Source organism: Buteo buteo, chromosome 17, assembly GCF_964188355.1.
Source record: "Buteo buteo chromosome 17, bButBut1.hap1.1, whole genome shotgun sequence".
Lineage (NCBI taxonomy): Eukaryota > Metazoa > Chordata > Aves > Accipitriformes > Accipitridae > Buteo > Buteo buteo.
Genome location: NC_134187.1, coordinates 6,477,216 through 6,497,665, shown reverse-complemented (window position 1 = coordinate 6,497,665; position 20,450 = coordinate 6,477,216). Strand labels below are relative to the sequence as shown.

Genomic DNA, 20,450 nt, shown 5'->3' with positions numbered 1-20,450 from the left:
CAAATTGTTTATTTGTTTATTAATACAAAATGCTAGGAATCGGCAGTGTTACAAACCTCTAGTGTTTCACGCTCAAAAAAAAAGAGCTTTATCAAGAGTTAAAACAGTTTTTCACTACAAGACTTTTAAAATTACTTTTTTTTTTAACTCAATAGATTAAGTACTTCTGCATATCCATCGTCAGGGTTATCTGAGTAACAGGATTGCAGGCAGGACCACTCAGGATGTAACTGAAGGAGCAGCTTTGACTGGTGATGGTGTGCAAGAGGGAAAGAACTCAGAGTAGTTTCTCAGGCCGACAAGTAGAAAAATAACAGTATTTCTAAACAAAAACTTCTGAGTCCCTAATAATGGTGAGATGAATTTTTTTCCAGGCTGGAATCACATACCCAAATGCATGCAGCCACAACAGATCTACAATACAATCAAAAAGTACAAGTGCAAGCCAAGAAGATGCCCAAACTGTATTTAATCAGAAATGGGCACATTAAAGATACTAGTTGCAAAGACTAGTCTGGAAGAAATCCTGAGTATTTACTCAGAGAACTAAGTCTTGTACAGTCTTTTCATTACTAGATATTGCTAAAAGCCAGCTTTGTTCTGTCTACATTATGATTGCTTTTATACTGTGTTTTTGCCTCCTGGTTGATGAAGATAAGCCTAGTAACAAACAGCAGCAGTCCCCTTTCCTATGAAATCTGGAAAGCTTTAGGTTGTAAAAAAAAAATAAATCACTCATATTCAAACAGTTTGTGTTTTCGAAGAGATCATTGTATTTTCATCTAGATTTAAAATGGGCAGAGTGCGTATTTCCATGGAAAAGTGGTACCTTAATGACCCAGTCTGCCACGTCAGCACTGGGGCTCTCACAGGACAAGTGGTTCAGCTTGGTCCTATGGACAGCATGTGTATTACAAGTCCTTCAAGAGGGGAAGAGCGAACGAGGCTTTTGATTTCCTGGGAACAGGACTGCATTTCACTCATGGATGTTACTCAAATGGTTGAGTGAAGAGGTCAGGCAGCCTGTAAGAGGAACACAAACACTTCCACCTTTTGTGTAAAGCAAATCTGAAATCAGTTAAACTGCTTTAATGTTTTTCAGTCCCTAGCACTAAGGCTTGGTCTGCTGAGGCATCAAACTAATGAGAGGTAGTTCTTTGTGTGCAAATGTAATAATAACAAAAATTACAAAATAATTTGATGCATTGTGCTTGTCCTTAATGATAGGAACCATCTCTATTACCAAACAAGCAAACAGTATTATATTCTACTTGCTTGGTAGATTTATTTTTTTTTACCTCTGTTTACTGTTTCTGAAAGCTGATGCTGGCTGCCAGTGGAAGTATTATGGTAACAATTTTATCCTGTGGATAACTTAAATTTCATACAGCAGTCTGACAAGCAAATAGTATCCTTAAGTCATGGCTACTCCTAAGCAGTAAGGACTGGATTTGGGGCATCAACCTGTACATGTGATCCTACTGCCAATCTCCTAAATGCATTAGTTCCCTGTGGGGTCGGGATGCCTTGTGGAATGAGAATTAAGCTTTCCGATTCTTCTTTGTTTTGTGAAAAGTGAAGTGGTTTCATGATTTTAAAAAGAACTAACTCCACAGATCCTTCTGATTTGTTCATATGTAAGCCAGAATACCAGTGACCAAGGAGCCTGTGAAAGCAAACACTGAAGTTAGAGGTTTAAAACAGAAGTGACCCAGTAAATAAACCCTCTAGGTTAAACTGTCTCCTCTTAAGAATCATATTCTTAAGCTCAATCTCATATTATGTCTTTCGTACACAAATCATAGCATTGCATATGATTAGGGCTACCCAATCATTCACGAGACACCTAAAACTTTTTTTTTCAGATTGCCAACCCATAAATGTTTGACCTGAAATATTTCATCCTCAAGGACTATTTCAGGCTGAATGCTTTTTAAAAAAATTTTTAAAGGGTTTACTTGTTGTAAAACTTTAATCAGAAAATTACACGGTTCTCCTTGCATAAAATTTATATCCTGCACCCATTTAGTTGAGACGCTCTAATTATTTTTTTTTTTGGCAATAGATTGGTGTTTGGCAAAGGGCTGCCCTGTGCCTAGGAAACACCTTTTCCTGCTCCTCTGAAACACCCGCTAAACATCCCCGAAATTACAAGCCTTTGGGAAATTTAAGTTGGCATATGCTCCATGGAAATTTTTAGCTTAGTAGTAAACTGGCAAAGACCCCATCAGTACTGAATGTGCTCCCGCTCAGGGACATGGGGACTGAGCAACTGAGCAGAACCTTCCTACAACTGCTCTTACCAGAGGCTGCGGCCACTGTTGTGCTCAGTTAAATTAGAGAAGGGAGGCTTTTGCCTTCGATCTTAGTGCTCAGTCTGGTAAATTAAACAGTGTCAAGACCTTGAAGCCAGCTGACAGAGTCTAGACGTAACCATACTGTTAAATTCTTGGAGATTTAAATTTAAAAAAAAAAAAAAGGTTGTCACATCTAAATTTGCTATTGGGAATTGTCCCTTGCCCAAACTAACAGTCTAGACAGCCAAGTTCCAGTTCCCAGGCTCCAGCTGCTGCTTGGCTTAATTGTACAGGTGTAGCTTTAACGGCCCAGCAGTATGCAGGAGACAGCTGCTAGCCTGAATACAAGAGGGGCAAAAGTGAGATCCAGGATGGAGCAGTAATAAAGCAATTCTGACATCAGGAGAGGAGGAGTGACAGCAAGAGGGATGCAAAGGGAGTCCAGGGCTGGGAGCAAGAAGGGAACAAAGGAGAGTTTAGGAAGGGAGAAAGGAGGGAGCCTGCAATTGTAAAAAAAGTAAGGAAAATCACTAAGCAGGACAGCACTTTCCAAGTTAAAGAGATGCAGGAGGCAAGGTAGGGGAAGTGACACTGCATGCAATTGTGTACTACATTCAACTATGCTAACTGCAATTAAATAAACTGAGACACTCAAATAGTTTGGAAAATTGTTGACAGAGAAATAACTCCTTACATTTTAATGCTACATTGTTCAACTGTCTTGTAAAGAGAGTTAAAAAGCACTTACCATTCGCATCCAGGTTGGTATAAAGCCTTTGTATAGAGACAGAAACCCTTCACCCTGTACAGTTTGAATCAAGCAGTCCGTGGAAGACTTATACAGCAGACCTCTGGCAGTGTGCAAGGAGAACAAATACTGTTAGGATTACAAATACGCAATTTAAAAAAACCAAACCACACCCCCCCGAAAAATAATGAGGTGAATTTGTACAAGCAAGAGCTCTTGTAAGCTCACTGGAGTCTCATCAGAACTGAAATCCACTAAGTAACTGGGTATGCTTGGGTGGTCATCACAACAAACCTCCCTGCACATGCAAAACTAAAACAATGAAATTAACATCAGAAAGAGGAAGAGCAAATTAGAGACTTAGCACTTCACTCCCAGTGAAATCAGTGAGACTCAGAGTTTCAATTCTCTACTGAAAAGTTGGTCTCTGAAGTGTCTGTACCTTCCCTGCTTATCTCTCGGCTGGTTCATTATCCGGGTTTTGACCACGTCAGCAGGAGTTCCCAGAACAGCAGCTACCAGGCCAGAACAGCAACTGTCAGCAGCAACAGATACTTAAAGAAGAAACTAAGATTGATCATGACAATTTAAGCATCATGGTTCCAGTTATATATAATATATTAAAACAGTTATCATAAAGTCATGACTAATGCCTCATAACTTAACATAAACTTGATTTGGGAGGAGGCTTGCTAGTATTGCTTTTGCTCAGATGTCCTCCCAGCACCAGCTTCCTTCACCTCTGTGTGCAGTTCTGAGGCAGGGATAAAGGACCCACAACAGGAAATTTATGATACTGTTTACATAAAGCAGATTTCATCATAATTTGAGGCAGTAATAGAGGTTGTTCTGCAGAGTTTATATTGCTCATTCCTACAGTTTGCTAAAATTAAAACTAGGTTAGATAAAATAGTACCAATTCTAGAAAACCGAAAATTCCTGTGCTCTCACAGATGTGTGAGGTGTTTAAATGCATCAGCAAGGCACTTCTAGTGCAGGCAGTTTTGTAGCAATGGTTGCATCCTTTGTCTTGTGTCTTTTGTACAAAGATGTCCTCTCAGGCAAAAAAAAAAGTAGTTATAAAGGTGCATTTTATCAGCAGTATCATGAGCAAAGAATAGGGGCTTCTGCTGGCACAGAGAGGGAGATCAAGACAGGGAGGCTGGAAATGCTCCGCAGCGGAAAAGGGGTAATTGCAGAATACAGCACCTGGCAAGACTGTGAGTCACACTATTGTCCACAAGTGGCGTGTTCAGGAGCAAAAAGTGTTTCACCGAGTCGTAAGTAGTCAGATCTGTAAAGAGGATAATGAGAAAAAACAGCATTGTCAGAAGTAAATGTTGTCTGTGCTGTTCATCACTGACATAGGGTAGAGGCTTGGCAAGACCTAAATTTCCAGTGCAGCTCCTCCCATTGGCAGAGCTAGCACTCTGCCCCCAGTTTCTGATGGCAGTTGTGGCACCTAGGTCCTGTTGTTAGACTTGTGAGTATGTGCTCCCTTCTGCTACCGTCTCCTCTGATTTACCCTACGAATGATAAAATGGATCCCAAATGGAAAATTCTGCAAAATAACTCATTAACCAAACCCAGAAACATCACAATAAGGATGGTTCTACCTCTCCCGCTTCTGTGCAAGTGTTATAAAAAAGTTAGAAATGTTAGACAAAAAAAGTAGATGATGTCATGGAAGTTATGTTCTGCTGAAAGCAGACATGAGTTATGGCATCTGTGCATCTGAATAAAAGCAGTGATCTGAAAGTTAATAGCAGATCTGGGTTACATTTCCAATGTCCTGATCTTAAAACTTAAGAGCTCAGCCTGCTAACCAGGATGACCCTCCCAGCACTTTGTAGTGCTTTACAGCCCAAACATACCCAGTGCAGATATCTCCCACTTGTAAAATAGTTTGCTTCTTTAAGTTTACATGCAGAGACTGCACGTTAACATTGTGTATGGAGATACATACCTTATTTAATAGTCATTCTATAGCCCTTATTTAACAGCTCGTGCTGCAAACATTATCTATCCAGTGATTCCTTTACTGCTGCTTAGCAAGGTGTAAGCTTACACCACCTCTGATTTTCTATCTTCCAAGGTATTTTTTGGTCATGCTGCTAACATATCCCTGTGCTGAATGACGTAGAAATTAGTAACCATCATGCCAAAGAAACTGAAACATGCAAAATAAAAAATTGCCAAGGCAGTGTTATAATATGTGCCACCAAGCACAGAGCAAGTGTTTATGGTGGGCACCCACAGGCAATGTCTTTTGGTCCCAAAGACATCTCCCTCCTTACTTTATAAAGGAAGCAACTTTATAATGTCGAGCAACTGATGCCATCTACCTCGACTTGTGAAAGCGTTTGACACTGTCCTGCATGACATCCTTGTCTCTAAATTGAAGAGTCATGGATTCAACGGATGGACCACTCAGTGGAATTGGCTGGATGGTAGCACTCATCATAGAATCATAGAATGGTTTGAGTTGGAAGGGACCTTAAAGATCGTCTAGTTCCAACCCCCCTGCCATGGGCAGGGACACTAGACGTTAAACAGCGCCAGTCCCAATACCAACCCCTGAGGAATGCCACTCATGACTGCTCTCCTCTTGGACATCAAGCCATTGACTGCAACTCTTTGCCCCATCCCTGGAAGTGTTCAAGGCCAGGGTGGCTGGGGCTTTGAGCATCCCGGTCTAGTGGAAGGGGTGATTCTATGATATGATTCTATGATAAACAGAACCTCAGGAAGGAGAGCAAAGACTGTTCAACATATCCCAGCAGTTTTGGAGAGGCACAGGAAAGCTCTATCTGTATGTGGATGGACTGAGTGCTTGGATCAGCCAACCACTCGGGCAGCCACTTCAACTTACAGCCCTCAGTCCCTGCCTGAACTACACTGTGGGTGCACCGGTCTGTGGCTCCATCACACCATGCATGGGCTGTGGACCTTGTTGATCTGGACACTGACCGATGGACCATCTCCCTAGCTCAACCTTGGACCTTTCTTATCACCACAGACCTGCTGGTGGCCACTGAGCTGTGTCTGACCATGGTGACCCTCACCAGTCATGCTGGCTCAGCTTCCTGGCTTGGCCTCAGACCTGCCTCATCACCATACGCTTTCCTGAGGATCTGGATCTCGGTGGAACCCGGCTGCCTTCACTGGCTCTGCCCTGCTCACCTTGCTCAAGCACCAGGGAGCTGGGTCATGGCTGGTGATGTCCCTGCTCTGCTGGCCGTGGGACCCCCTCAGCTCCCAGCTCACCATCCCTCAGGCACAAAGTGTTACTTTTAAGCAACTTGATTTCCACAGGAACAAAATGCTCAAGGTGGAAGTCACCTGCCATGCACTTCAAACAGATGCCCAGTGTAGATAACAAAGAGATGAAGACCAGGGGAGTAGCTGACCTCTCCTTTCTTAAAGCTTAGATGCGGCCTTAAGCGCTGGAGACCCAAATTATGAAATTTACCTCCCATGTTCACCAGGGCAGCTCTCTGGACATTTGGCACCCATCCAGCCCAAAGCCCCCGTATTCCTCCTTCAGACAGGATCTTCATAAATGCGTGGTGCACTCCTCGAAACCTGAAATCAATATGCAACTAGTAGGTAGAGAGCCCAGCTATGGAGAAATCTTTGCATATGCCAGTGTTTCGCTGCACCAGGTCCTCACATAGGAAAGGTGATCTATACCTGCAAGGATCTGGCCCTCCAGATCCATTTTTTGATCCATTTTTGGATCCATCTTTGACTTTCATGCCACAATATTTTACCAAACATAACGGTTGCTGTGGTAAGCAGCAATCTGGTCGCTAATGACAGACGACCCTTTGATCTCACAGCTGGGTTGCAATGCTAAATGTACAAGATGCAAAAGGATGCCAGCAGTTTCGGATGCAAAGAGCAGTGTGTCCTGGTATCTGCAGAAGGGTCTCTAGCCCTGCTGTCTGGAGGTGACCCAGCCCTTCCCTGTGCCTGGGCATCCTGCATGAGCCATTTCCCTCATCTTTTCTTCCAGCTTCCCTTCTTCAGAAATCATCCTTCCCTCCCCCGGCAGAGTGCTGGCACGGACATGCTGTACATGTGGGATGTGTGAGGGTTTGTGGTCTCTGGAACCAATACATCAGTGTTTTGGGTTTGTGTGGTGGGGGTTTGGTAGCAGGGGAGGGGGCTACAGAGGTGGTTTCTGTGAAAAGCTGCTAGAAGCTCCCCCAGCTCCAAGTCGGACCCGCCGCTGGCCCAGGCCAAGCCCATCAGTGATGGTGGTAGCGCCTCTGGGAGAACAGAGTTAAGAAGGGGAACCTGCAGTGAGTAGGGGATTGGAACGTGAGAGGAACCCCTCTGCAGATACCGAGGTCAGTGAGGAAGGAGGGCAGGAGGAGCGGGGGAGGAGGGGATGCCCCTGCAGCCCGTGGTGAGACGGCAGGCTGTCTCCCCCTAGCCCATGGAGGGGAGCAGGGGAGCAGATGCCCACCTGCAGCCCGGGGATAGAGGAGCCCACGCCAGGGAGAGAGGAGCAGGGGGATGGATGCCCCCCAAGATGGCCGGGACTCCATGGGAAAGCCTGCACTGGAGCAGGCTGTGCCTGAAGGACTGCAGCCCGTGGGAAGGACCCATGCTGGAGCAGTTCTCGGGGAACTGCAGCCTGTGGGAGGGACCCCACTGTGGAGCAGGGGAGGAGTGAGGAGTCCTGCCCCTGAGGAGGAAGGAGCGGCAGAGACAATGTGTGGTGAACTGACCACAACCCCCATTCCCCGTCCCCCTGTGCTGCTGGAGGGGAGGAGGTAGAGAAAACCTGGAGTGAAGTTAAGCCTGGGAAGAAGGGAGGAGTGGAGGGAAAGTGGTTTTAAGATTTGGTTTTACTTCTCATTATCCTTGTTTTGATTTGATTGGTAGTAAATCAATTTGATTTTGGTTTTCCCCCAAGTTGAGTCTGTCTTTTGCCCGTGACCGTAATTGGTGAGTGATCCCTCCCTGTCCTTGTCTCAACCCACAAGCTTTTCTTCATATTTTCTCCTCCTCATCCCACTGGGGCTGGGGGGCAGGAGGAGTGAGCGAGTGGCTTCGTGGTGCTTTGTTACTGGTTGGGCTTAAACCACGACAATCAGAATAAGGAAGGTGAGTATAAATGGAATAAGGAGAAAGTCTCAGATCCCCCACCCTCTCCGCTGCCCAGAGCCATTGCATGCCTCTCAGGCACTGCTCTACCCCCAAAAAGGCTCCCAGCAGCTCGGGAGAGAGGGTTGCAGAAAACAGAGAGAACCACACCCTTGGCCAAACAGTAATCATTAACAGGAAAAACCCACCAGCTTCAAGAGGAACTGACCGTAACGGCTTTCCTTCCAACTTCCTTTTTCCTTCCATCTGCATCTGCACCTTCACCAGATCAGTTGGGCTGGCAAAAAACTGTCCGATGGCACCCGCAGACATGCCTCCAACTACAGCTTTCCTGCCAAACAGGGAGAAAAAAATGTGCTCCAGAGTACAGTGAAAATCTTCACAAATTGCAGTGCCTGAGCTGAAGAGTTCAGCAGCACAACCCAGGTGAAACAAGTATAAATTATTATTCCTTATACTAACAGCCAAAGTTAAGGTAATAATTGTGGCAACTGCAGGTAGTTAAGGTAGTCAGTAATACTTCTGTCAATTTTAAGAAAGGGTTAAAACTTATCTGGGGAAAAAAAATCAAGTTATTATATGTCACCAAGATGCTCTACTTTGTCTCCAGGTTACATTATGCTCCTCGCTTGAGGTTTAAAGGCAGGATGGCAAGGTACACAAGTAAGGGATGGTGCTACTGAATGCCAGTCAGAAAATCTAAACTGCTTGCTGATATATAAAACTTTTCTTTATCTCCCATCGCTACTAGATGAGTTGTGTTAATATTCTGGTTCTACTTATTTTAGAAGAACCAGAAATTTCAGTATTATCCATAGTTCCTCCTACCCATAGCACCAGGCATGACAAGTATTTTGTATTAGATTTTATAAATCCCATCCTAAAACCGGTTACATTTTGGACCCAAGATTTGATTTTGGAGTAAAATACTTGATTGGATGTGATAAAGTGTATGATTATAAAGGTACGTGACCGACGTTTTAACAGTAAAGATTTGACAATTAGAAATAACCAATTTTTGCAAAACTTCTATAAAAATCTGCTCATTCCCCACAGGCAGAGACTTAATTCTGTGGCTGTATGCCGCTTGCATTGTCGAAAAAGAGACTGAGTGAGATTTAACTGTTGCTAAATTAAACTTGCAAAACAAAGACTTTGGGTTTGCTTTTTATGGGGATCATTTGTCTCCTCAGGAAGGATGCACAGATTTAACTTAGGCTGACATCTGTCATACACACGTGAACAAAACAGCTTTTTTCCCTTCACAATCTGCCTCTTCAGTAGCCAGGAAATTTCCATCTCTCAGGCTAAGATACACCACCAAAATCAGCAAACCTTCCTATTCCCCTTGCTTATAATCCAATGGCATAATAACTTCTTACCCAGGCAGTATGACAAGCAGCAAACCAGGCAAGTGTTGCCATACTGCTGCTGCACAACACCTAGCAGGACCCATCCCTTCAGCAGCTGGAAATCTGAGATGTACCACCCCTCACTTCTTTTCTGGATATTTGAGATGTCCATCATACCTTTGGAAATGTATCCTCACCCCGTGTGGAGCTAATCAAGCTCTCGGGTGACCTCATAGCTGAGCAGGGCGCAAGCTGCAAGTCCAGCTTGGCTCAGCTGAACTCTGGTTTGCATTACCCAGGCAGCTGTAGGATTAGTCATGGTTACTCGTGCTGGTGTCAGGTTTGTGCAATAGCTCACAGCTTCTCCAGCAGCCATTACACGCAGCTGTACAGTCGGCCACAACTCACCTGCACTTTGCAATATCGCCTGGCCCACGCAGAAATAAAAGAGCTGCCACTACATCACAGACCTTGAGTCACGGTAAAGCTGCCCTGCCTCCACTCTCATCCAGGCTAAACCCTGCCAGCCCAGGACAGCTGCTCCTATCCATGTGGTTTATCATGTTTCTCCATCTCTTTAGCAGAGTACCCTTATTGGTCCTAGTTAAGCCTCTGAGACACTTATTACAATATTTCTTAGTCCTCTTCCCAGCTGAATGAAAAGATACTGCCCTGAAACTAAAATCAGAATGTCCGTGTTAGTGCTTAAACCCCTGCTTTATATTTACCCTCTTTAGGATAGGCGAGCCATGAGGAAACAGCTTTTAGGGCTGCAGGATTCCTACAGTAAGGACAATCCCCAAACAGGCAAAAGCATAAATATGCAACTTTACCAGAAAGGAAAGCTTTCATCCTCAGACCTGCCAAGCACGGAGTCACGGAGATGTTCATACACAACCATCCGAACGCCAGAGTACACTGTGGAAAACAAAAGCAGGAGACAATTCTTGGGTCTGCCATTTCTGGAGGTCACGCTGTGATAGAGAGGCCAAGAGATTGGTTATAAAACTCTCCAGAGCTTGCCTGGGTCAGCTCGTCACTGCTCTCACATTCACCATCAAAACAGGGAAAGCGAGGGGGCTGCCTGGTAGCAATGCTAGAGCCAGAACTTTTTAGCATCAGAGAATCTCTCTGGCTGAGCCATGAGAGATAAGCCATGAGCATGGTTTATGCCCGCACGCTAAAGAGACACAACAACATTGCTTCCTTCTTAACCAGTGCCAAGCACAAAACCTCCTACAAGTGCTTTTGAGGTTTGTTGCTGTGACCATATTTCTGAATAAAACATAGAAAGCTGTTACCTGTGGCCAAACCACTAATGTGTTTCTTCATCCTAGTGCTTGCAACCTTATCTTTTTTTCCCAGCCCATCCCCACTTCCCTCAAATAACAGTTATTTATTGTTCTGAGGCCTCTGAATGCCTGCTTGAGCTGAAGACCTTCCTGCAAAGACGGCAGGGAAATTAGAAGCCAGAATAAGGCTGTGAAGGAACGGGCAAGAGAGGGAAGAGACGACATTGAGCCAGAATCCCATATATTTTGAAGTGGGATTGCAGGGTAGACTGAAGAAGTCCTCACAGATATATTTAAAGTACAAGCAGATAAGGCAAGCTCACTCCAACAGGCTGTTGGCCACAGAAAGCAGGACACAAACTTGCCCACTGTGAGCAGATAGTCACCTATGTGGCGGTAGACGGCCGGCGTGGCTCCTTGCCAGAGCTTTCGTACGCCCTCCTCTTGCACAATGCCAGCCGCGGTGCGTAGCATCCCACGGTAAGCGACCGCCTGGCCGGCGGCAGCCGCTCCATTGCGATGAACGGCAGCTTCACCTTGGACCTGCAGTCGAGTTTTCGTGAGATCCAGGGGAAACGTCACTGAAGGGAAAGAGCAGGGAACAAACGTGAATGCAAGTGCAGCTGCGGGGAAACCTACCACGCTGCTGCTGTTCATGCCACAGCCCCCCCTGCCAGGCAGCCAAGGGGTCTGTGTAAGCACCAGCAGGGACCGTACCCAACGGGCGTGCAAGCGATTCATGGAGAACAGGAGATGCACGTCCAGATCTGTTAAAAGGGGCTCTGGGCATGGGTAACCAAAATACATCCCTGTGAAACACCAAGTCTTTCTCCCTCATTTCCTTTTGCAGATTTGTTATACAATATGTGTACTTTGCAAGAGACTCTGGATTAAAAATCCTGTTCCAGTTACTCCCACAGAATGAAGATCAGTCCCATCTCTTATTGAGCGTGTGGCCTCTCCAATTCTGCCCTATGCATAGTGGCAGCACACGTTACAGTCAAGAACAACCCCACAGTGGCTGCCGTAATGCAGACACACGTGCAGGTGAGCATCTATCCTACAAACCACCCTAAACCATGCTGCTTTTCTGATGCAGACACAAAAATTATGTTTAGCCTGTTATTTCTCTCACTGAAATAACTGGTGGCTAGGGAAGGTGATCCAACTCGATCTCAGCTTCCCAGGGTTGCTCCTGAAACAGTGTGGGTACATATTTGCTGCCCCTAATTTCAGTTCCAGGCCAAGAGTGTCTCACTGGGTGATGGACCTTCCCAGGCGGTGAGTGCCCAGGAGCAGGGGTTGTGTTTGGTTCAATACCTCTGCGACACGCCATGCTACACGGTCATTCCAGAGCAGGACTCAGAGGTACTAGGGGAATGCAGTCACCGCTCAAAGCCTCAGCAGTTTTATGGTCTATTTATGCATTAAGTTTGGTATTCATGTTTAAAGAATAGCAAAGATTGAGAAGCTGCAAATTATTAGAGCAATGCAACAGACATGCCTGTAAGAAGAGCTTGTAGAAATTATATAGGATATGCTAAGAAATTCCAAATCAGTCACTGATCACAAAGTAGTGCTACACAGATGCTGGGGTGCTTCTTTCCATGCATTTCAGCAAGCAGTTTACTACACTCCATTTTTACAGACATCTCCACCGTAACCAGCAATGTAAGGTTCGGTTTTTCTTTGATTAATCTGCATTAACGTTGAAAAGCAAATTCCTGAAGAAGTCAGCCACTTGCTACTAACTTAGGCAACAGATCGTCCTGCCTCCTCAGTCTTCTTCCAGAAACCCAGCAAGCGCAAAACTTAAATTACTCACAACTGCTCTGTGTTAATGACTGCCGCCCTTCGGTCTCAGAGACGAAGATTTCGACCTGAAAAACCCCTCCCTCCAGCCACAGTCAGGCGGCATAAAACACTTGCAAGGGTTAAATTATTGAAAAGTCACGACAAGCAGAGTGGAACGAACAGATTTGCTGGAGCGGAAAAGCCAGAGCGAACACTGAGGAATGCGGCGTCTGGTGACTGAAGTTCCCCCTGCCCCCCATAAGTAAATTTTGACCCCCTTCCCTCTCGGAAAATCAGGGTGAGTTGTACCTAGTTCTGCCACAGCCGCTGCACAGGCGGACAGAGCGAATTTGCTGGCTCGGGGCCATCTCTCTGGAAGAGGTAAGCTCTTCTCTTCTTCCGCGGGTGACATCCAGCGTCTAACATGAAACAAGGTTAACCAGCCACCCTGCGAGGAGGGTCTGGAGCAAAAGCAGACCCTAGCTCAGCTCTGTTCTGGGTCATTTAGGAGGCAAATTGCTGAAGGTCATGTTTCTCCAGTGCCAGCACCAGGACCCGCAGCAGCCCGAGTGCCTCCTGCAGAGCTGCGAGGTCCTTGTGCAGTGACACAAGAGACTCTGCGTAACAGGCTCCTGGGAAATGTAGTCTGTCACCAATTCTGCCAGCGAGCCGGCAGCGCAGGTACAGTCACACATGCAATTTTGCCCATTATCTATGTTAAAAAAAAAAAAAAAAAAAAAAAAGATTAATGAGACCTCAAGATTATGAGAACATGTGTGGTGTCTGTTTGCTTTATGGGGTGCTGTCACTGACAGGGGAGCCCCAAACTGCGTCCCCACGTCAAACAGCTGCACAGGCATCCGAGATGGATGAATCAATGCAGATCTGGTTTAACGAAAGCTGCATTAGTGAGAGCTACATGCCGAGCTGGAGTGCTTGCAGCAATTCACGTCTCCTGGGGATTAGGCACAGAGCAGTGCAGCTTGAGCAAGGGGCACGGAAACCTGGGAAGACAGAAGCCAATCTCTGCCCAAAGCCCCGTATGTGAAAAGTTTAAAGCTTTTCCTGGCTGATTGCTGAAGCCCTGTTAATTGCGTGCCAGTCCTAATTTTTCTTAAATTACTGTAGGCATATTTAGGTTCTCATCACGAAAAAAAGGGTAAGACATGCACTGTTCGAAAGAAGCTTTTCATTTATCATTAAGGCTCAGCTGAATCACTAAGTTAATCATTAGCCATTAATCACTAACCCTCATGCTGAGGATTTGAGGATTTTTTAGGTCACAGAAACTTATCCCAGAACACCTCCACACACCCCTGTCTGACTGCCTAACATTTTGGTGTGCAGTCCCGGTCACAATGATTCAGACAAATGAAGGGGGCAATGCAGGTGAAATATTCAGCTAAAGTCAGATGAATTTATCTCATCAGTCACCAGTAATCAGTATTAAATTGGATCCTTTTTTGGGTTGGAATGCATTAGAATTCATGCAGCGATAAAACAACCTACCAACAAACCCCTGATTAAAATGGGAAGAAGGCATATTGCTATTTAATGCAAACCTGCCTGGTTGCAGTGAGGGTACGAGTGGTTCAGAGCCTTATTCTCGATGGTTTATGCAATCTGCTGTTGGCACTTTTGTGCCTCCCTCCATAGCTATTCTCTGGGCTTGGGTCAGCTTGTACCACTATCAGCCTGTATATTATCGATTCATAATTTCGGTTGGAGAGGACCTCTAGGGGTCATCTAGTACAATCCTCTGCTCAGAGCAGGGATAGCTTCAGAGTTACATCAGGTCGCCCAGGGTCTTGGTTTGGTCACCTTCTGAAAACCTCCAAGGATGGGGATTTCACAACTGCAGCCTGCTCTGGTACTTAACCACTTTGTGAACATTTTTTCCTTATATTTGGTCAGAATTTCCCACATTGCATCTTATGTCCGTTGCCTCTCATCCCTTAGATGTACACCTCTGGGGACAGTCTCACTCTGTCTTCTCTATAACCATGCTTTAGGGGGTGGAAAATAACAACTAGATCCCTCCTGAAAATAAACCCCATAACACTGCGGCATCCTATGGAGAGAGCAGCTCCGTGGTCATTTTTAGTCTGGGGAAGTAAGTTCTTTTTTAAACCAGACTGATTTGAGGATGGCAGTGAGGAAGAATTTTCTCTTCCCACAGGATCTTTGAAATGACCCTGACCTGCAGACAGACTCTTGTGTGGACAGATCTGTCATTTGTGGAGCAGAGAAGGGCTAGTGCTCACGGAGGTCGATCAAACAGCTGGAGTTTATATATCCCCAGATCCTGAGGGACACAGCTCCAGCAGAGAGGACCCTTCCTATTTATTTATTTCAGTTTTCAGTGAGACAGCATTTTCTGGTTTCTGTCCAAAGCCAGTTTGATCAAAGGTTGCATATGCAGGGAGGGAGTGTGGGCTTCAGATGCGGTGGAAACACAGCAGCAGGGTCTGGGAGGGCTGTGTGCTGCCAGAGAGAGGCAGCCAAACTGCCCCGGTCCTCTCACCTGCTTCCCTCAGTGGTGACTGTGTTAGTTTACATTGGAAAGACCATTAACTATTATCTGCCCAGGACTAGAACCTCGTCTGAGGAAAGACTATTGCACCATTGTACTGATTGTGTCCTCCTCCCAATAGTGCCTTTCAGTAGTGTCTCGTGTCCTTCACCAAATTGTGCCCCAGAAGCAGAAGCTAAACAAACAAACAAAAAATGTCCAAACCAAACACAAAAGGCTTTAATGAATGCCTTTCTCCACAGAGGCTTAAGGGCTTGTCGTACCCGTATACCTAGATCACATTAAACTCACTAATCATGCTGTGTGTGTAATGAAGGTATACTCCAATATTACAAGGCCTTTAGCTCTCTTATCACTTTAACCCTTTGTAGGAAAAGAAAGAATTTAATGGGTAAAATAAAACCAGGAAATACACATACAAATGGCTGTGATAGCTAAATGTAGGGTTCGGCGTTCGGAAGATCTCGCGATGACACGGAAAGTTAGAGGGTTAGTCGCAGCCTTGTGATGTACCTGTAATCCCGCCTCCCCTTGTTAGTATAAAAGGAATTAACTGCGCAATAAAAGGGGGAAGTTGGCGCTCACACTGTATGTGTTATCTGTCTCTTTCCCTGGCCCGGGCCGACCAGTGATCTAATCGTGGCACCTTGATATGCAGCGAACGCTACAGCTAAACACAGAAGTGTAGTAATATCACAGCTAAAAGTGATTTATCTGTTTCTTCAGACAGTTTGCGAAATGGAGATCCACATCCTACTTGTCACAGTTCACACATTTGGGCGTCTGCACCTATGACCAGCATAGGTAACATCCCAATGTATTTCAGCATGACTGTTTAATGAAGGCCACAGAACTGGTTTTCACAGCTCTTAACCTCCTACCATCAGGTGTATTTCTGCTGTGCTACTTCTACTGTACTGTCTGTGCACAGGTACAAAGGTTCCTGTCTGTGCAGCTATTCCTGTATAGGAAGGGAGACACTTTTAATGGAATAATCATGTTTGTACAAACTGATGTACAAATTGTGCACCATACAAACAGTGTGGTGTTCCCATGCTATGGTCTTACAAAATATAGTAGAGAAGAACTATAACCTTCTCCTAGTAAAACACAAAGCTAGTGAGTGGGTAAGGCTTCTGGGTTAGTACTTATTGACATTTTATAAAAATATACATGAGGACAAGTTCAAGCACAGTTCAGGTCTATCTCTTACTCAGGCACCAGCGTGGTTTTATTCTGGTGAGATCTGGGAGCACAGGTACAAAGAGAATGGGACAGAACTAGGTAGGGTTCAGGAGGAAGGACATGGGGAAACAGTTTTGGGGGCAGAGCCAGAGAGGCTGAGACTGATTGAAAAGGAAATGCAGGTGTGAAGGTAGTATTTGAGTAAAGGGAGAAGTGTAAGATGTGACATACAGCTGGATGCTTGTCTATGGAGCAAACAGATGAAGAGCTAGAAAGGCTGAGCAGGGCTTGTTCAACCAAGGAATCTGGGCCTGAGGATCAGGTCCTGGGCACTTAGCAGAAGAAGACATGTGGACAAAGAGCCAGAGCAAAAGAAGACAAAATCACAAAAAAAAAACAGCTGAGGCTGGAAGGGACCTGGAGACTGGCTAGTCCAATACCCTGCTCAAAGCAGGGTCACCTAGAGCAAGCTCTCAGGGCTGTGTCCAGCTGGGTTTTGAATGTCTCCCAGGACTCCCCAGCCTCTCCATGCAACCTGTTCCACTGTCTGACCACCATCATGATAAAAAAATAATTTGAAGTGGAATTTTCTGTATTTGTTTGTGCCCACTGCACTTTCACTGGGCATCACTGAAAAGAGCCTGGCTCCATCCTCTTTGCACTCTGCCTTCAGGTGTTCATACACACAGATAAGATCTCCTGAACCTTCTCTTCTCCAAGCTGAACAGTCCCAGGTCTCTCAGCCTTTCTTCATAGGAGAGATGCTCCAGCCCCTTTATGAACTTTTTGGTACTTCACTGGCTCACTCCAGTCTGTCCATGCCTCTGTTGCACTGGGGAGCCTACAACTGGACCCAGCACTCTGGATGGATCTCTCCAGCACTGAGCAGATGAGGAGGATCACCTCCCTTGCCCTGCTGGTCACACTCTTCCTAATGCAGCCCAGGGTGCTAGTGAGTGCAAAGGCACGTTTCTGACTCGTGTTCAACATGGTGTCCACCAAGACCCCCAGATCTGCAAAGCTGCTTTCCCCCCAGGGGGCTCCCAGTCTGTACTGGTACATGGGGTTCTTCCTACCCAGGGGGAGGACTTGGCATTTTCCTTTGCTGAACTTCATGATGTCACTTTTTTGCCAAGGAAGATTGGAACAGATGATCCTTAAGGTCCCTTCCAGCGTGGTATTCTATGAGAAGTCCCTGTTTGCCCATTTCTCCAGCCTGTCGAGGTTCCTCTGAATGGCAGCACACCCATCTGGTCTATCAACTACTGCTTCTGGTTTTGCATGGTCTTCAGACTTGCTGAGGGTGTGCAGGGGTAGGCTGTGGTTTTTTATACTTAATGAATTCTGTACATATTTTTGGTGTGCCACTTCACTCATGCAAAGAAACCAATCTGACCTCTCTGAAATCTTGTCTTCTGACATTGCAGTGATATTATAGGGGCCACCAGCAGGTTTTGAATTGTCAGTTCAACCTCCGAAGCCTTTCTCTGCTCCTCAGACACTGGACACACATCTAGCCTTTAACGAGATGATCTCAGTCAGGTGAGAGATACCTTTCATAAGGCTTACTGCTTCAGGTGATGCCTGCAGAATTTTCTTGCCATCTGCCTTGCTGAAAGCTATATGTCTGCAAATCACAGCCTCTCTGCTTTATAATCTTGATATTGCCAAAAAATAATTTTTTTAACTGAAGAAAGCGATGCACTACTTTGCCACGGTGTGCCTGGCTGCGTCCCTGGCTGCGTGGGTAGCCTTCCAGCAGCTGGTGCAAAGTTCAAGGATTTGTCACAGCAACATCTAAGTTTTGCAAGCAGTGGAGTTGGCACTCATCCCAGAGCAGAGGAGGATTGGCTCTGCTTTTTCCAAAACAAGGGCTTGTCCCCTGGACTGCTTGGTGCTTTGACAGCTTGTCTCCTTGGCAGTGATCAGCTGGCAGGACTGATAGAAGAGGCCGTATTCATTGACTTGGGTAATCCAGGCCAGCACAGCCGTGCTGGGTGCTGTGTCAGGCGGAGCCGCCGCTGTGGCAGGCAGCGAAGAGGCAAAATGGCTCTTGCTTTCCTCTTGGCAGCAGTCCTGGGACTTCTTATTGTCAAGGCTGTTTTGTTTCAGCTGAGAAACCCGAGCTCCCCTCCTTGCATCAGGAGCTGGATCCCTTGGTTTGGAGCTGCGTTTCAGTTCGGGAAGGCTCCTCTGGAGTTTATAGAGCAAGCTAGAAGCAAGGTAATGGCTGTGGTGGCATGCCTGCTCGTGGGTGAGTGCTCAGGCTGGCTGCCTGCAAGGGGAAAAGTGAGGGGAAACTTCGGCATTAAGTTTGCCCCTTTCCTGTCGCATTTTATGACATCAGGAGCATTTAGCTGGTGAAGGATTGGCTTTGTACCAGTAATGTTGCTAAGTTGTGGATCTGATCCAGGCATGATCTCTGTGCTGTGATCATCCTGTCTGGACCCAGCACTTCTGCTGTTTTGCTTTTGCAGTCTGGCTATGTGTTAATCTTGGTTTCAGATAATGTGGAAAGCACTGTGCCAGGTGCTGGGACCAGGAGACTAATTATTTGGATGCCTAAAGTTAGGTGAGATTTCTGAGTACCAGCTGGTGTCCCTCAACATTCAAGAGACACAGGCATGCTTGGCAGGCAACTTTTTCCATCCTGAAAGACTTACCAAGAAAGATGGGTGTGAGGATTTACTCCCTGGACATGCCTTCCTTTCTCTATGTCTGTCTGGTAGATAGAGCCGACATGATTAATTTAGATTAGATGTTTAATTTCTAGGCAGCTAATACAAACTAGCATAAACCCCACTTTCCCGTTTTCATTCAGTGATGATATCACCTTCTACTGATGCAATATATTCAGCTTCAAGTGTTCAATACTGAAGGATCGCACAGTCCACTACTTGCAAAAACTTGCTAAAAATGAAACCAGTCAGTCTTATCAGTGGAGTCTAAGGGCAGTTCAGCTCAGTTTCAAAAACAGAGGTATGCAGTAGCTGGTCAGATGAATCGGTTTTTAGGCTCCCCTGACTGCATAGACTCGATCTCTATTGTCTATAATGGGAGCTTAGGCATCTTGCTCACATGTAATCATCTAAAATAAAGTTTCCAATCTTTAATTGGATATGACCTTAATTGAATAATTACGTGTTATTGCAGGTTGCTATTAGTTCAAATTTAATTTTATTTTTAAATTGGTTTAAGCACATTGTAATGTTAATTTAAAATTTAAAAAATCTAATTTAAAAACAAACACAGTACAAATTCACTGATTTTTATCCAGCCTGATGATGAGGACATGCTGTTATCCATAAAAAAGCAACCTTAGCAATTCAGCTGTATTAAAACAATATTTTATTTATTATGACCCAGAGAGTTTAAACCGTAATTCTTTCTTTAATAATTTACAGTTGAAGGACACAATCAAAATTCAGTTGATGTCAAGAGGAATCTTTTCCTTGGCTTCAAAGAGCTTTTGATGAAGCAGGCTTTACAATACAGACCCAGACAACAAAAGAAATGGTTAAAGTCAATGGCATAAACCATGTGAGCAAGGTGGATTCAAGGCTTTTCAATATTCCAAACAGATCAACAGAAAACTTTTCTCACCCTTGTCAGCAATGTATCCTGAAAAAGAAAATCAAGTTCCCTGATGTGTCTAGAGACTTTATGAAAGCCTTAAACCTTTCCATATGTACAACAACTTTGGCAAAAGAAGGTGGTGTGCATATAAATCTAAATGCTGGGCTTTTGATTTCTAAGGCTTTTGCTTGTGAGCAGAAATTGCCTTGACTAAGAAGATGCTAAAGGTGCTTCATTTCCTAATTTCAAGTTTTTATACCTACATCTGACAGCCAGTAGATGTTGCATATTTGTTTGCTCATTTAGAGTCTCTACAAATATCAGTGATCTTTTCCATAATGCAGTGTCCTGGTTTCAGCTAAGATAGAGTTAATTTTCTTCCTAGTAGCTGGTACAGTGCTGTATTTTGGATTTAGTATGAGAATAACATTGATAACACACTGATGTTTTAGTTGTTGCTAAGTAGCGCTTATCCTAAGTTAAGGATTTTTCAGTTTCCTGTGCTCTGCAAGCGAGCAGGCGCATAAGAAGCTGGGAGGGAGCGAGGCCAGGACA

General features: G+C 45.1%; 2 protein-coding genes across 8 annotated transcripts in view; one reads left to right on the top strand and one right to left on the bottom strand.

Annotated features, from left to right (window-relative positions):
- Positions 1-13,397, bottom strand: SLC25A27 (solute carrier family 25 member 27). Of its 2 annotated transcripts, XM_075048997.1 has the most exons (10): positions 12,911-13,397; positions 11,194-11,388; positions 10,349-10,433; positions 8,372-8,494; positions 6,518-6,630; positions 4,255-4,339; positions 3,488-3,580; positions 3,046-3,148; positions 1,610-1,666; positions 1-1,023 (listed from the first exon to the last, which is right to left on the bottom strand). In XM_075048997.1, exons 1-10 carry the CDS (start codon positions 13,011-13,013, stop codon positions 1,015-1,017), a joined length of 966 nt encoding a protein of 321 aa, XP_074905098.1. In that variant the 5' UTR covers positions 13,014-13,397; the 3' UTR covers positions 1-1,014. The 2 variants fall into 2 exon arrangements, with proteins under 2 accessions (XP_074905098.1, XP_074905097.1); XM_075048996.1 differs by having other exon boundaries at positions 1-1,666.
- CYP39A1 (cytochrome P450 family 39 subfamily A member 1) overlaps positions 12,807-20,450 on the top strand; it is a 28,776-nt gene continuing 21,132 nt past the window's right edge. For 2 of the 6 annotated variants that reach the window (XM_075048994.1, XM_075048991.1), the window contains exons 1-2: positions 12,807-12,982; positions 17,747-17,861. Coding sequence is in view for 2 of the 6 variants with exons in the window: in XM_075048990.1 (XP_074905091.1) it covers positions 18,366-18,542 (177 nt within the window). In the remaining 4 variants the exon portion in view is untranslated. Of the gene's footprint in view, positions 12,983-17,746; positions 17,862-18,233; positions 18,543-20,450 lie in introns of those variants that run through there. The other 4 variants (XM_075048992.1, XM_075048990.1, XM_075048989.1 and 1 more) reach the window with 4 other exon arrangements.

Coding starts and splice junctions, on each gene's coding strand:
- SLC25A27 (XM_075048996.1), bottom strand. CDS start 13,013: ATGTCACCCGCGGAAGAAGAGAAGAGCTTACCTCTTCCAGAGAGATGG. Junction 10,434..11,193: donor GGCCGTCTACCGCCACATAG/GTGACTATCTGC, acceptor TGTTTTCCACAG/TGTACTCTGGCGTTCGGATG. Junction 6,631..8,371: donor TTGGAAGGAAAGCCGTTACG/GTCAGTTCCTCT, acceptor TATTGATTTCAG/GTTTCGAGGAGTGCACCACG.